Raw genomic sequence first — 15,385 nt, 5'->3', positions numbered from 1 at the left:
ATTTAGAGTTGAGAGTAAGGCACCAAAATATAGATCAGGAGTGCAGACTGAAAAACCTTACTTTAGAGCAGTGTTTCAAAGGAACAACTTTTTTTCATTTTCATTGTCTGAAGGAGCATATTTAAATATTTTTCCCCCACTTGCTGCCTCTGCCATAAAGTTTTAATACCAGAAGATTTACTGTATATTGTATACTTTACTATATTTAATCTTAACTGTGAAAGCTTCAAATTTCGGGGAGGGTTTGGGATGTCATTTCTCTGGGCTGGTCAGTTGCTATCTGCTTTCCTATCTTTAGTTATACTTTGGGAAAAATGGGGAGTAGGAGTCACCAATTATTTATGGACCTTAAGTTAGTCTCTCAGATCATAGTCCTTTATAACTCCCACTCTCCATTTTGCTAGGCACTTGTTGAGTCCTGAGAGTCTTCTTATTTCACTGGGGCAAATTAGCTTCTCTTTGTACGTGTCCCTCTATATCAGCACCATAACCCATTATCTTCCTCTACTCTACCTCTTCAGTTAACATTCGTCTCTGTGTTTTGTGTTCCGGAATTTTATTCTATCTGTAACTTTAATTTTCACTAAAGTGCCTTTTCAGTTCTATTTGTTGTGGTGACTCCTTTGTTTTCAAATCATGAAGCAGTATTCAGTTAGGGCATCAAAACTGAAAAGGGATAGGCATTTGTGTTCATTTTTCCATCCTATCTGGACATCCTAAATAGTCTTTAAAAATAAACATTTTCACATATACCTAGTTTATATTCTAATCGTATTTTTCTCTGTAAAATATTCAGCAATTATTTTATGCCCTACCAAGAACTCATTAATGTGGCCTGAGTTTGTCACTTTTATTTATTGTAATATATTATAGTCATATTGAGTTGAGATTGTACAAGCAACAGAATCCTTTTTTTTTTTTTTTTTTTGAATTTTAGGTGTTAGAAAATTATACTGAGGTAGGTATCAGAGCTTTGTGGAGATCTCAGAGAATGTCATAGAGCTGTGCTCTAGCTATAGTAGCCATTAGCCACTTGTGGCTATCTAAATTCATCTGATTAAATAAAATTTAAAATCCAGTTCCTCAGTCACAATGGCCATATTTCAAGTATTCAGTATCTGCATATGGTTAGTGGCTACCATGTTGGACAGCATAGATGTAGAACATTCCCGTCATTACCAAAAGTTCTATTAGATAACAGTTCTAGAGAGTAGGAAGTAGGAGACCATTCTGTAACTTCTAAAGGATTGACTAGTTTCTTAAACCCCAATGTTGCAGGAGTTGTTTACTCTGGTGAGTGTGTAGGACTTCGTGGAACAGATACTAATGTAAAAGGAAAATCATTGACATCTTAAAATTGTCCTTGAATGCCTTTAGTAAAGAGTGCAAGTTGCATGTCTAGCTTTTACCTAAGTAAATGCAAGGAGACAGCCAGAAAAGCACTATCATAATTGTGCAGTAATCCTCTTTTGTGTTGATTCAAGGGAAAACTTCAGATAGTTGAGAGAGTCATAAAATATAACTTGCATATATAGTGCCCTCATCATCCTTCAACTTGACTCAGAAGTCTCAGCATAGGCAACAAAACGACGCTGATAAACTTGATAAAGTATTGTTTTGATTGGGCATATGGGTAAGCTCTTACCCCATTTAAAACATTTTTCTATAGTGTTGATATTTGCAATATGTTTAAGTATTTAGAAACAGAGCTGAAAGTAGCTCTAGAAGTTATCTAGTCCTGTCCTTTATTTTACAGGTAAGGGAAACTGATGCTTAAAGTAGGAAAATAATTTACCCCAAAGCACATAGTCTTTGAGGGCAGAGCCAGCACCAAAACCAACAAATTTGAATTTCATGTACAAAACATTTCTATTGGTACTCTGCTAATAACAAAGAAGGAAAGAGTTGATTCATTGACTCGTCTCAAAAGTTTTAATAATCTAGATGTGAGACTCAACAAAAGCTGGCAACATAAACTTTATTATAAGAGTGTAATTCTGGAAACTCTGAATTTTATAATGGGTTTTCCTCTTTTTAGAACAACAATTTGTAATCTTTACACCATGCCACGAATTGGAGAGCCTGTCTGGCTTACAATGATGTCGGGGACTCCAGGAAAAAGCCAGCTCTGCCATCGTTTCATGAAGGAGTTCACTTTTCTAATGGAAAATGCTTCCAAAAATCAGTATGGCTTTATCTATTTATCTTTCTTTCTGTCTTTGTATATATCTAAGCTATCATAATTGTCTCCGCTGTTATTTACTATTACTAGTTATCTATATTGATCAAGTTCATTTACAAAAGTAAAAGAAATAATTATCTTTAGAATCATTTCATATTGTAATGAGTAAAACAATTATAAAAAACAATTAAAAGGTTATAGAAGAAGGCCAAAAGACATTATGAATGAGAAATAGTAAAATGCCTTTATGTGTTAAGTTAAAATTCTTGCCATCTTACAGAACTCTATGAGGCTTTCCTTTTTTTTTTTTTTTTTTGGTGAATTATATCTACATATGTAGTTTCATTCTATAAAAAAGAAGTTTAAAATGTATGTAAGGAAATGCCAGGACTTCAATAATACATTTTTAGTGTGGTACTTTATCATATTGTTTCTTCTAATCATTCATCAGATTCTCAGAATCCAGATGAGTAATTTAAATGTTTTATTCTCTTTGATGGTAAACAAAGTGTTCTTTTTTCTTTTAAGGATTTTTCTTTTAACTCCTATCCAAAAAATCTCTGTGAATTTTTTTTTTTCATCTTGGTGATCATCTTCTCCCTTCTCCTTTTTTATGGTATCTGGCCATGTACTCTCACCGCTTTATTCTATTCACTGCATTTTGCCTGGGGTTTTATAAAACAGTTTAGAATCTGATAGAATGCATTTTATTTTCAGATTCTTGCCAGCACTCATTACTGCAGTTCTGACCAATCATCTTGCCTGGGTTCCAACAGTCATGCCAAATGGACAGCCCCCTATAAAAATATTTTTAGAAAAACATTCCTCTCAGAGTGTGGACATGTTAGCAAAGACTCATCCATATAACCCACTTTGGGCACAACTGGGTATGTATTCGTAAAACCTTTACATTTTGTATTATACTTAGACTTTTGTGTAACTGTCAGAAATTATTTTATGGCAGAAATAAATATAGAAAAATCAAGTGCTCCCTCTTCCCTCCTCCTTTCTAAAGTACCTCTTCCTTACTTGTCCACTAAGTTGCTTTTTCCCCATCTTAAGCCTAATAACATTCTTTATAGATAAAGAACTGCAGCTGGAACAAAAGGAGCAGAATGATGGCTGATTGACTGGTAACTTGAGCGTCTTCAGGGTGTTTTGTGCTAGGTACTTAGCCTAGAAAGAATGAATCAGCAAAGGCACCTGTGACAGCTTGAATAAATCTGGTTAACTGAGAAGTCATCATTGAGGTTTCTATTGTTCCACTTTGTTGAGTAATTTTTGAAAATGTTTCCCTTAGTGATAGGCACCCCACTAAATAGATGAGTAGCAGAGGAGAGGGGGGTTAAGATGATGAATTGAGTGTCATTAGTAAGGCAGTGTAGTATGGTGCTTAACTTCAAGAATGGGCTGCAGAATCAGGCAGATGGTGTTTGAATTACAGTTTCCTCATCCATAAAATGGGGCTAATAATAAATATTTCATACTTCACAGTATGAAAATAAAATGAGAATAATATATGTATAGTGCCTATAACTACATCTAAATGTAGTTGCTGATGCCTCTGCTCTTACTCTATTGCTATCTGGTGACAGGGGAGAAGTATGGTGAAAACATTTTGGTGACGTGGTAGAAACTTAATCTTCCCTTAGGTTCTTATAGTGAGTGAGCTTGCCACATAGATTGTCATGCAGCTTATTCATTCAACTAACCAACTTCCCTCCCTCATTTCCACCCTTTCTATTTTCTCCCCTCCTCCCTTCTTTTTTTTTTTTTTTTTTTTTTTTTTTTTTTTTTTTGTCATTTTGCTATTTCTTTGGGCCGCTCCCTCGGCATATGGAGGTTCCCAGGCTAGGAGTTGAATCGGAGCTGTAGCCACTGGCCTACGCCAGAGCCACAGCAACGCGGGATCCGAGCCATGTCTGCAACCTACACAACAGCTCACAGCAGTGCCGGATCCTTGACCCACTGAGCAAGGGCAGGGACCGAACCTGCAACCTCATGGTTCCTAGTCAGATTCGTTAACCACTGCGCCACGACGGGAACTCCCTCTTTTTTTCCTTCTATATAGCTGCAGAATAATTGACGTATTGCAAACACATATTTAAAGTATACACTTTTGTAAGTTTCAGTATATGTTGTCAAAATATATATACCTCTGAAACTATCACCAAAATCAAGATAGTGAACATATTTATCACCGCAGGAGTTTCCTCATGACCTTTTGTAATCCCTCCCTACTCTGCCTCTACAGTTTCCCTTACACTCAGGCAACCATGGTCTGCTTGCTGTCACTGTAGACTAGTTTGCATTTTCTAGAATTTCATGTGGGTGGAGTCATAATATATGCTTTTTTTTTTTGGTCTGAATTCTTTCACTCATTGTAATTATTTGAGATTTACCTATGTTGTATGTATTAATAGTTCATTCCTTTTTTTTTTTTTTTTTTTTTGGCCACGCCCATGACATTCTAAAAGTTCCTGAACCAGGTATCAAACCCACATCATAGCAGCAGACCAGGCTGCAGTAGTGACAATGCTGGATCTTTAACCACCTGCCCCAAGAGAGAACTTCTTTTTCATTCCTTTTTAATGCTAAGTAGTATTTCATTGTATGAATATTAACTTACCTTTTTAAAAAATCAGGTAATTTAGTAGTTTTTTTTTTTTAATTTGAACATTTCAAATCTGTTTTCAGTTCTACAATCATTTATTGAATGCACAATATATTTCAAGCTCTATACAGCAAGTACTGGATGGTATAAAGATGAATGATATATGATTCTTTAAGAAGTGATAATCTTGGAGTTCCCATCGTGGCGCAGTGGTTAACGAATCTGACTAGGAACCATGAGGTTGCGGGTTTGGTCCCTGCCCTTGCTCAGTGGGTTAACGATCCGGCGTTGCCATGAGCTGTGGTGTAGGTTGCAGACGCGGCTCGGATCCCGCGTTGCTGTGGCTCTGGCGTAGGCTGGTGGCTCCAGCTCCAATTCAACCCCTAGCCTGGGAACCTCCATATGCTGCGGGAGCGGCCCAAGAAATAGCAGCAACAACAACAACAAAAGACAAAAAGACAAACACACACACACAAAAAAAAGAAGTGATAATCTTATACTGTGGGTAAAATATATGTGGACAATAATGATAATTTGAAGAGGAACCATGAGAGAAATGAAAAGTTCAGTGGGACTTCAATTAAGGAAGCTTACTTTTATACACGGGAGGATGCTTGGGTAGGAAGTTTTGGACCGGCAGAAATACAGAGGAAAAGGAAAATACATAGCATAAGTAAAAGGGTCTAGGTACTAATAGTGCTAGGTATATTCAGGGATCCAATTTAAGGAGTCCTTTTTTTTTTTTTTTTTTCTTTTTATCTTTTTAGAGCCGTACCCACAGCATATGGAGGTTCCCAGGCTAGGGATCCGTTCAGAGCTACAGCTGCTGGTCTACACCAGAGCCACAGCAACACCAGATCTGAGCCACATCAGCGACCTGTACCACAGCTCATGGCAACACCAGATCCTTAACCCACTGAGCGAGGCCAAGGATCAAACCCTCCACCTCATGGTTCCCAGCTGGATTCGTCTCCACTCCTCGATGACGGGAACTCCAGGAGTAGTTTTAAATAGTGGCAGGATGGTACTACAGCCAGTGTCTTAGCCAGAGGAGAAAATTATCGTAATACAGTCTATAGCATATTATGAAACTTGTTTATGTTTATTCATTTAAAAAGTGTAGGATTTTTGTAAAGTAAAAACTGGTTTTTAAATGTCTATACTGCCAACTTGCAAAACTTGAATTCAATCCCCCTCTCCCCCTTCTTAAAATGTAATGGCTGTTCATGTCTAGTACAGTTGCAGAAGCGAAAATGAGTTGTTTTTTTGTTTTGTTTTTGTTTTTGTTTTTTTTTCTTTCCTGAGGACTCAACCCTGTAGGGAATGAAATAGAAAAGGAAAATGGGCTTTTAAAAACATGCAAAATAGGTGGGGTCCTGTGAGGGCAGCAACAGTTCAGGAATATGATTTAAAGCGAGGAGGAGTTATTTGGTGGTGCAGCAAGTTAAGGATCCAGCATTGTCACTGCAGTGGCTTGGGATGCTGCTGTGGCATGGATCCAGTCCCTGGCCGAGGAACCTCCATATGCCATGGGCGTGGCACACAAAAAAAAAGGCAAAGAGGGTTAAGTGTCTGATGTGACTCCTTCAGCTCTGCTCCATTCCACTCTTCCTCCTTTCCTCTCCTTGGTCCTCAGCAGCTGTTGTGCTTTTACACATAGTATTTCAGTCAGTACTTCTCCACCCAGATGAAGTGCTTTGGCACAGTGCATGTTTTTGATAAATATGACTTTCATAGCTGACTTTATGCTTTAGAACCACAGCAGCTGCTTAAGGAGGAAGCTAGAAAGCCTCTCCATTCATCTTTCTCTGACTAATACCATTCATCTCATCCTGTTCTCCTGAGTAATCACCTATTATTAAGGAAATAAGAATCAAATCTGAACTACTCCTCATATAATAAGAGTAGGTTTCTGATCATTGAAAATAAGCTGCTTAGCTCTATGAGTAGAGAATGTATTTGTTAACTTATTATTTTTCCTTTCAGGAGACTTGTATGGCGCTATTGGCTCTCCTGTACGGTTAGCAAGGACTGTGGTAGTTGGCAAACGACAAGACATGGTCCAGAGGCTGCTTTATTTTCTTACTTATTTTATAAGATGCTCTGAACTTCAAGAAACCCATCTTTTAGAAAATGGAGAAGATGAAGCCATTGTTATGCCAGGCACAGTAATTACTACCACTTTAGAAAAAGGTGAAATTGAAGAATCTGAGTATGTGCTTATCACAATGCACAGAAACAAAAGCAGTTTGCTCTTTAAAGAGTCAGAAGAAACAAGGACTGCTAACTGTAACTGTAAATATTGCAGTCGTCCACTCCTTGGACAAAATATAGAGAATGTTTCACAGCAGAATAGAGAAGATATTCAAAGCAGCTCAAAGGAGCTTCTAGGAATTTCAGACGAGTGCCGAATGACTGCTCCTTCTGACTGCCAAGAAGAAAATGCTGTTGATGTTAAACAGTACAGAGATAAATTAAGAACTTGCCTTGACACCAAGTTAGAAACAGTTGTTTGCACAGGATCTGCTCCAGTAGAAAGATGTGCCTTGTCAAAGTCAGGCTTAGAGCCAGCAGAGGAAACATGGCAGAGTGAGGAATTGTTAGATTCAGGTAATCAAACAAGTAAAGTGTTGAGATCCACAGGAATGGTTGTGGAAAAAAAACCTCCAGATAAGCTTGTGACGGCTGCATTTTCTTGTGAGGCAACCCAGACAAAGGTCACTTTCTTGATTGGGGATTCTATGTCACCTGACTCAGATACTGAACTCCGGAGTCAGGCAGTAGTGGATCAGATTACCAGGCATCACACCAAGTCACCGAAGGAAGAAAGAGGGGCTATTGATCAGCATCAAGAAACTAAACAAACAGCTAAATCTGGAGAGCCTGGTATACCAAACATGGTTTCTGGAGAGCCCTGTGAACTTCCCTGCTGGAATCATTCAGACCCAGAAAGCATGAGCTTATTTGATGAATATTTTAATGATGATACAATTGAAACCAGGACTATTGATGATATTCCAGTTAAAACAAGTACAGACGGTAAAGAACACTGCTGTATGTTAGGGCTTTCGAAACGATCATGTACAAAAAATAGCAAACAAAACAATGAATTTTGTAAATGTGTAGAAACAGTTCACCAAGATTCATGTAAAACCTGCTTTCCTCAGCAAGACCAAAGAGATGCACTCTCCATTCTTGTCCCCCATGGGGATAAAGAGAGTTCAGAGAAAAAAATTGCTGTGGGAGCTGAATGGGACATTCCAAGAAATGAAAGTTCAGATAGTGCCCTTGGGGATAGTGAAAGTGAAGATACAGGTCATGACGTGACTAGACAAGTCAGCAGTTATTACGGAGGAGAGCAAGAAGATTGGACAGAAGAAGATGAGATACCTTTTCCTGGGTGAGTGAGAAGTTTTAACCTGTTGTAGAATATATATAAATGTTTACCATTCTTTTGTTTGGCTGGTTTCTGAAAGTTAGTAGTAACTAATATAAAAGAAGAGATCATTGTCCTGGATAAATTATCTTTTATTATTATGTGCTCTTACTTGTAAGAAGGATTAAAGGTTAAGCCCCATAGACACCCTAGATAAGTGTTGTGAGGGCATTAGAAAAAAGTTTTGTTGGTGGGTGTTAAGATTCCTTACTGCCGAGGAGTTTTCAAGCCATTTAGTAGTGAATTAGGCTTTCTAGAAAGGACTTGTCCTGAACCTGGCAACTAGGAAGAGGTAATCACTGAGACAAGATAGGAAATAGCTGTTAGAATTAGTTTGGAGGGAGTTCCTGTCGTGGCTCAGAGGAAACGAATCTGACTAGTACCCATGAGGACATAGGTTCTATCCCTGGCCTTGCTCAGTGAGTTAAGGATCCTCTATTGCCATGAGCTGTGGTGTAGGTTGCAGACGTGGCTCGGATCCCAGTTGCTGTGTCTGTGGCATAGGCCGGCAGTTACAGCTCTGATTGGACCTCTAGCCTGGGAAGCTCCAAATGCCGTGGGTGCGGCCCTAAAAAGACAAAAAAAAAGAAGTAAGTTTGGAATAGAGGAATGCATAGACCATATACTCCAGTCAAAAATTCAAGAAGATTCATACATGATAAATGTTATGTACCAAGCTTTGTTTTGGATGATGGTTTCTATAATTTGATTGTATTAAAATGTGTTACATACACAAGGGACAGCATTTCCAAAGTATGTTATGAAAGATTTTTGCTCATCTCATGACAGAGCTGTTCTTCAGAACTTTTTTGGATAGGAAATATTTTGTGGTCTAATTGAGCCCTTAAACCAGTTTTTATGTAAGGATGATTTTACTCTTCATGTATTTTGTAGAGAATGATGGTGCTAGAGGTATGAACTAGTAGATTTCAAATTTTATGTCATTGGTGGAATATATTTCTTACTAATTAGGTATGTCTTCTTTTGAAACTTTTCTTCTAGGTCAAAGTTAGTTGAAGTTAGCGCTGTTCAGCCCAACATCGCCAACTTTGGGAGGTCCTTGCTGGGTGGCTACTGCTCATCTTACGTGCCTGACTTTGTTCTTCAAGGAATTGGGAATGATGAGAGACTACGGCAGTGTCTACTGTCAGATTTGTCTCACGCTGTTCAGGTACGTGACCCTCACTGCTCTTAAATTTGTTTAGGACAAACTGTTAACCAGTAGAACTCAGAATGGCTTATATTTTTGGTCACACTTCACTGTGTGACTGTGACACAATCATTGTTCTCTAAATCCGTCACTTTATGTATAATCATCTACATGCTTGTACCTGACGGAAAATCTGAAGATACAGAAAATACTGTATGTATTCATAGATATTCATCATTAGATTATTTATTATCAAAAATTGCAAATGTGTAAGCGTGAATGGAATTAATTTTCATTGTTGGTACATAGGAGTATAACTGATTTCTGTACATTCTCTTATATCCTGCCACTTTGCCTAAGCTCTTTTATTAGTTTACATACTTTCTTACGGATTCCTTAGGATTTTCTATATACAGGCCCATGTTATCAATTATTAGACAGTTTTACATCTTCCTTTCCTGGAAATCTGGGTGTCTTCTTTTTCCTTTTCTTGCCTTATGGTACCGACTAGAACCCTTGGGTACAGTAGTGTATGGAAGTGTTGATAGTGGACATCCTTGTCTTGTTCCTGTTCTGAGGGGGAAAACATCAAGTCTTTAATTAAGTATGATGTTAGCTGTAGGATTCTTACAGATGCTGTTTATCAGGTGGATAAATTTCCCTTCTATTCCTACCCTTTTGAGTTTTCCATTCTGCGCTCCCTTAAATCATGAATGAGTGTGGGCATCTGTCAAACACTTTTTCAGTATCTGTTGAAATGATCATGTGGATTTTCCTTTTTTAAAGAAAAATGAATATGAATATGATAGATTCATAGTGAATATGATAGATTACAAGTGATTGATTTTTAGATGTTAAGCCAATCCTTGTGTTTCTAGCAGGGGGGACAATCCCTCTTGGTCATTATGTGTAATACTCATGTAGTTCTCATATGAGTTGATTTTTGTGTATGGTCTAAGACAGTGGTCCAGTTTCATTCCTTTGCAGTGTGGATGTTCAGTTTTCCCAGCACTATTTATTGAAGAAACTGTCCTTTCTCCATTGTATATTCTTGTGTCCTTTATCATAAATTAATTAAACATATATACATGACCTTATTTCTGTGCTCTCTATTCTTTGTTGTTCAGCTTTTAAAACAATTTTTCTTTTATTGTTATAAATAATACTGATACTATGGCTGTTTTATTTAAGATTATTTCTTTTAGCTTGATTCCCAGAAATTTCCAAGTTTTAACATTAGAACTATTTTCATGTTCTTGTTGCATGTTTGGTAGTTTCTTTAAAAGGCAATACTAATTTGATGGAGTTCCCGTTGTGGTGCAGCGGAAACGAATGGGATTAGTAAACATGAGGTTGCAGGTTGGATCCTTGGCCTTGCTCAGTGGATCGGTGGCCCAGTGTTGCCGTGAGCTATAGTGTAGGTTGCAGACTCAGCTCCAATTTGACCTCTGGCCTGGGAACCTCCATATGCTGCTGGGGCAGCCCTAAAATAAATAAATAAATAAATAAATAGAAAAGGGCAATACTGGTTTGAACAGCAGTTTGTAGTGCCCCAAGACCACTTCCTTTTGCAACACTGGGGTTCACTTTTTATTTTTTCTTAAGAGATAATTGAAGAAAACTGGCAGGTTTGCGGAAAGTGCACTGAAGTTGTTTTAGTATGTTTTTTTGAGTTTAAAAGTGCAATTTGCAAGGCAGTGTTTGCAGGCAACAGAAAAATCAGGTTTTGTAACATGGCGGAGATACAGGAGTCTCTGTTAGAAGATACTTAAAGCTTTTGGAATTTATTGAAACTTTGGAAATACCTGGGAGAGTAAAGGGCTGGTAAGATTGTGGGAACATTTGTGTTGTGGAACTTCTGAAACTCAAAGGAAAAGGTTTAAAGAAAAAAAAAGCTTTTTAGATTCACTGCTTCATTCTCCTATTCATATATACTTCCTGTTTTGTGACTGGAATTATTTGAGGCTGAATAGAAACTTTTCTTTGTGGAGGAGGCTACTCTAATATCTCAGTTAAAAACACGCTACCATTGACTGTAGGCTGTTTTGTCCATAGTGAAGGAAAGGACTAAGATTGATTAAGTTGAAATTTTATCAAATTAGAACATTGCTTATGATAATTTACTGAGTGAAAACAAGCATTTGTGGAAAGAATGACTGGCACTGCCCCCTTGTTTCCTTTAACAGCTCCTGATGTGAGTTTGATCTGGATTATTTTTAATCTCACATTTGAGATTTAGACCCTTCTTTCTTGGGTAACTACTGATGTGAGCTTATTTTCCTTTTTCTTTACCGGGGGGCGGGGGGAGGGAAAGCTTTTAAAGTCTTAGCCTTTTGACTTTTGAATGAGGAGCTATAAAGTTAATTTCTAAACTGATTTGTAACCCTTTAAAAAAATTATCTTTCATAGCACTTTCCCCAGGATCTGTTTAGGCATTTCCTTATGAGGACAATGAATAGACTTCCATCATAATTCTCATCTCCTAAAGATGTCCTCTGCCTTTTTTTTACTTTTGGAAGTAAAATGTAGTTGATTCACACTGCCGTGCCAATTTTTGCTGTACCACAAAGTTGCCCAGTCATACATATATATACTTTGTTTTTCTCATGTTATCGTCCATCAGGTTCTATCCCAAGAGATTGATATAGTTGCCTGTGCTTTACAGTAGGACGTCATTGCTTATCCATTCTAAATGTAATAGTTTGCGTCAACTAACCCAAACTCCCAGTCCATCCCCCTCCCTTCCCCCTCCCCGTGGCAACCACAAGTCTGTTCTCTATGTCTGTTGTATCTGTTTCCGTTCCGTAAATAGGTTTATTTGTGCCATATTTTAGATTCCACATATAAGTTATATGTGGGGGAGTTCCTGTCATGGCGCAGCGGAAATGAATCTGACTAGGAACCATGAGGTTTCGGGTTCGATCCCTGGCCTCACTCAGTGGGTTAAGGATCTGTTGTTGCCATGAGCTGTGGTGTAGGTCGAAGAAACAGCTCGGATCTGGCATTGCTGTGGCTCTGGCTTTGGCCGGCGGCAGCAGCTCCAATTAGACCCCTAGCCTGGGAATCTCCATATGCTGAGGGTGCGGCCCTAAGAAGACAAAAGACAAAACAAACAAAAAAAAAGTGATATATGGTATTTATCTTTCTGACTTCACTTAGTATGAGAATCTCTAGTTGCATCTGTGACACTGCAAATAGCATTATTTCATTATTTTTTATGGCTAAGTAGTATTCCATTGTAAGTATGTGCCACATCTTCTTAATCTGTTCATCTGTCATTGGACATTTATGTTGTTTCCATCCCTTGGCTATTGTGAATAGTGGTGCTGTGAACATACAGGTGCATGTATCTTTTTGAATTATAGGTTTGTCCGGTATACCCAGGAGAGGAATTGCTGGATGGTATGATAGTTCTCTTTTTAGTTTTCTCAGGAACCTCCATACTGTCTTCCACAGTGGTTGCCAGCAACAATGTAGGAGGGTTCTCTTTTCTTCATACTCTGTCTAGCAATTGTTATTTGTAGACTTATTAATGACGGCCATTCTGATTGGTGGGGTAGTAACTCACTGTAGTTTTGGATTTCTCTAATAATTAGTGATTTTGAGCATTTTTTTATGTGCCTACTGGCCATTCATATGTCTGCTTTGAAAAAATATCTTTTTAGGTCTTCTGCCCATTTTTTGTTTGAGTTGTTTGTTTTTTTGTTGTTGAGTTGTATGAGTTGTTTGTATATTTTGGCGATTAAGCCCTTGGTGGTTACATCATTTGCAGCAATTTTCTCCCATTCTGTAGGTTGTCTTTTTGTTTTCTTTATGGTTTCCTTTGCTGTGCAAAAGCTTGTAAGTTTGATTAGATCCCATTAGTTTGTTTTTGTTTCTATTGCCTTGGTGAACTGACCTAAGAAAACATCTGTATGGCTTGTCAGAGAATATTTTGCCTGTGTTCTCTTCTGAGAGTTTTATGGTGTCATGTCTGTCCTCTGCTTTTGAGAATGGTATCTTCTTTTAACAGTTTTCCATTTTTGTTACTTGATCCTATCTTATTTTTCTTTTATAACCACATAGTAACCTAGTCACCTTCAACTCTGTGACTCCCAGTCACACAGAACCCACTGTTGCCCTCCTTTGGTACTCCAGCACTTGGTTACTGTCTGGTTATGTTAAATACATGTTCACTATGTGAGATAGACCTTACATCTTTAGATGTATACACCATTTCCAAGATTTATTTCAGTAATGAAGCTAATGAATAGAAAAATATTATATCCTTGGTAAGAGTTGAATAAGAAGTATTTGAGTACTATTTTATGGAAACAAATATAAAGTTTAGAGTTCCTGGAGTTCCTGTTGTGACACAGCAGAAGCGAATCCGACTAGGAACCATGAGGTTGTGGGTTCCATCCCGGACCTCTCTTAGTGGGTTAAGGATCCGGTGTTGCTGTGAGCTGTTGTGTAGGTTGCAGATGAGTCTTGGATGTGGTGTTGCTGTGGCTCTGCTGTATGCCCGCAGCAACAGCTCCGATTACACCCCTAGCCTGGGAGCCTCTATATGCTGTGGATGCGGCCCTAAAAAAGACAAAAGCCAAAAAATAATAATAATAATAAAAATAAATAAAGTTTAGAGTTCCATGGAAAGTCTTCACAATGTATCTTTCCAGGCTTTTTGTTTGCTATTCTCTTCTTTTCCTACTTCTCAATATCATTCTTCACAAATTTAGTTATGTACCTCTACCTCTATTTCTGAGTCTTCTCATGATATTCCCTCTTACAGAATTATCTATATTCCTCTCGCATTTTTCACCAGGAATCCTATTCATACTTAAGTGTCATATTGCTGTCCCTCCCACTCTGTGATTCCCAGTAACACAGAACCCACTATTGCCCTCCTCTGGTACTCCAGCACTTGGTTACTGTTTTGTCTATTACACAAGTCTTTTTATAGCTTGGTATATTTATTTTTGTCTCCCTCACAAAATTGTGAGCTTCCTTTTCTTCCTTTACTTATCATTGAGCAAAAAGCCATATTCAAAATGATTATTCGTTAACTGGGCAAAGAGATATTCTTTGGGGGTGCCAAACATAGGTTTATCCAGGAGTAAACTTGCATTCTTGCTATGAAATTGTGGTAACAGTAAAAGTTAGAAAGGAAAAAGGCCATTAGGTTCAAGTGTTTCAGATTATAGTTGATATATCAGTCTTTTTTTTTTTTTTTAGGGCTGCACCCAAGGCACATGGAAGTTCCCAGGCTAAGAGTCAAATTGGAGCTGCAGCTGCCGACCTACACTTACTGCCACAGCAATTTGGGATCCGAACCACTTTGGCAGCCTACATCACAACTCATGGCAACACCAGATCCTTAACCCATTGAATGAGGCCAATGATCGAACCCGCGTCCTCATGGATGCTAGTCGGGTTCAATGCTGCTGAGCCACGATGGGCACTCCTTTATTTCAGTCTTATTACTGATAATTCATATGACCAGTGGTGAAGAAATCCTTACCTTTGCAAATACAGAAAGATGTTGAAGAAACCAAGTATCTCTTTCTCATAGTGGTGACAGGTACTAAATTGTCATTTTTGGTCTTATTGTGTAAACCATGGTAAACCAAAGGCATAGCCATATGCGTGAATTCCTTTTATCAGTGAATGTCTGTTAAGGTATAGTGGAAAACTATTTTTAAATTTTCTAATTATAAAAGTATCATTTAGGAGTTTGCTGGTGGGTCAGCAGGTTAAGAGTTCGACGTTGTCACTGATGTGGCCTGGATCAGCGCTGTGGTGCAGACTCAATCCCTGGCCCCAGAACTTACACATGCCAAAGCCATGGCCAAAAAAGGTGTCATTTAGGCGAATGCTTATGATAGAAATTTAAACAATATAAAGTAGAAATCCTTCTATATACTTTTAATATTCTACATAATTCTTCACAAGGATCTTGATGATAAAGAATTTAAGTATTTTCATTCTTTTTTCTGTACCTTTTAATTTAGATATAGTTCTGAA

General features: G+C 38.0%; 1 protein-coding gene across 3 annotated transcripts in view; it reads left to right on the top strand.

The window, feature by feature from the left end:
• The window catches only part of FNIP1 (folliculin interacting protein 1), a 135,297-nt gene that overhangs the window by 107,720 nt on the left and 12,192 nt on the right, over positions 1 to 15,385 (top strand). For all 3 annotated transcript variants that reach the window (XM_021085414.1, XM_021085416.1, XM_021085415.1), the window contains 4 exons: positions 2,039 to 2,185; positions 2,900 to 3,069; positions 6,783 to 8,196; positions 9,235 to 9,403. In XM_021085414.1, the coding sequence (XP_020941073.1) occupies positions 2,039 to 2,185; positions 2,900 to 3,069; positions 6,783 to 8,196; positions 9,235 to 9,403 (1,900 nt within the window). The remainder of the gene's footprint in view (positions 1 to 2,038; positions 2,186 to 2,899; positions 3,070 to 6,782; positions 8,197 to 9,234; positions 9,404 to 15,385) is intronic.

Source organism: Sus scrofa, chromosome 2, assembly GCF_000003025.6.
Source record: "Sus scrofa isolate TJ Tabasco breed Duroc chromosome 2, Sscrofa11.1, whole genome shotgun sequence".
NCBI classification, from domain to species: domain Eukaryota; kingdom Metazoa; phylum Chordata; class Mammalia; order Artiodactyla; family Suidae; genus Sus; species Sus scrofa.
This window is presented reverse-complemented; position numbering and strand designations above follow the sequence as displayed.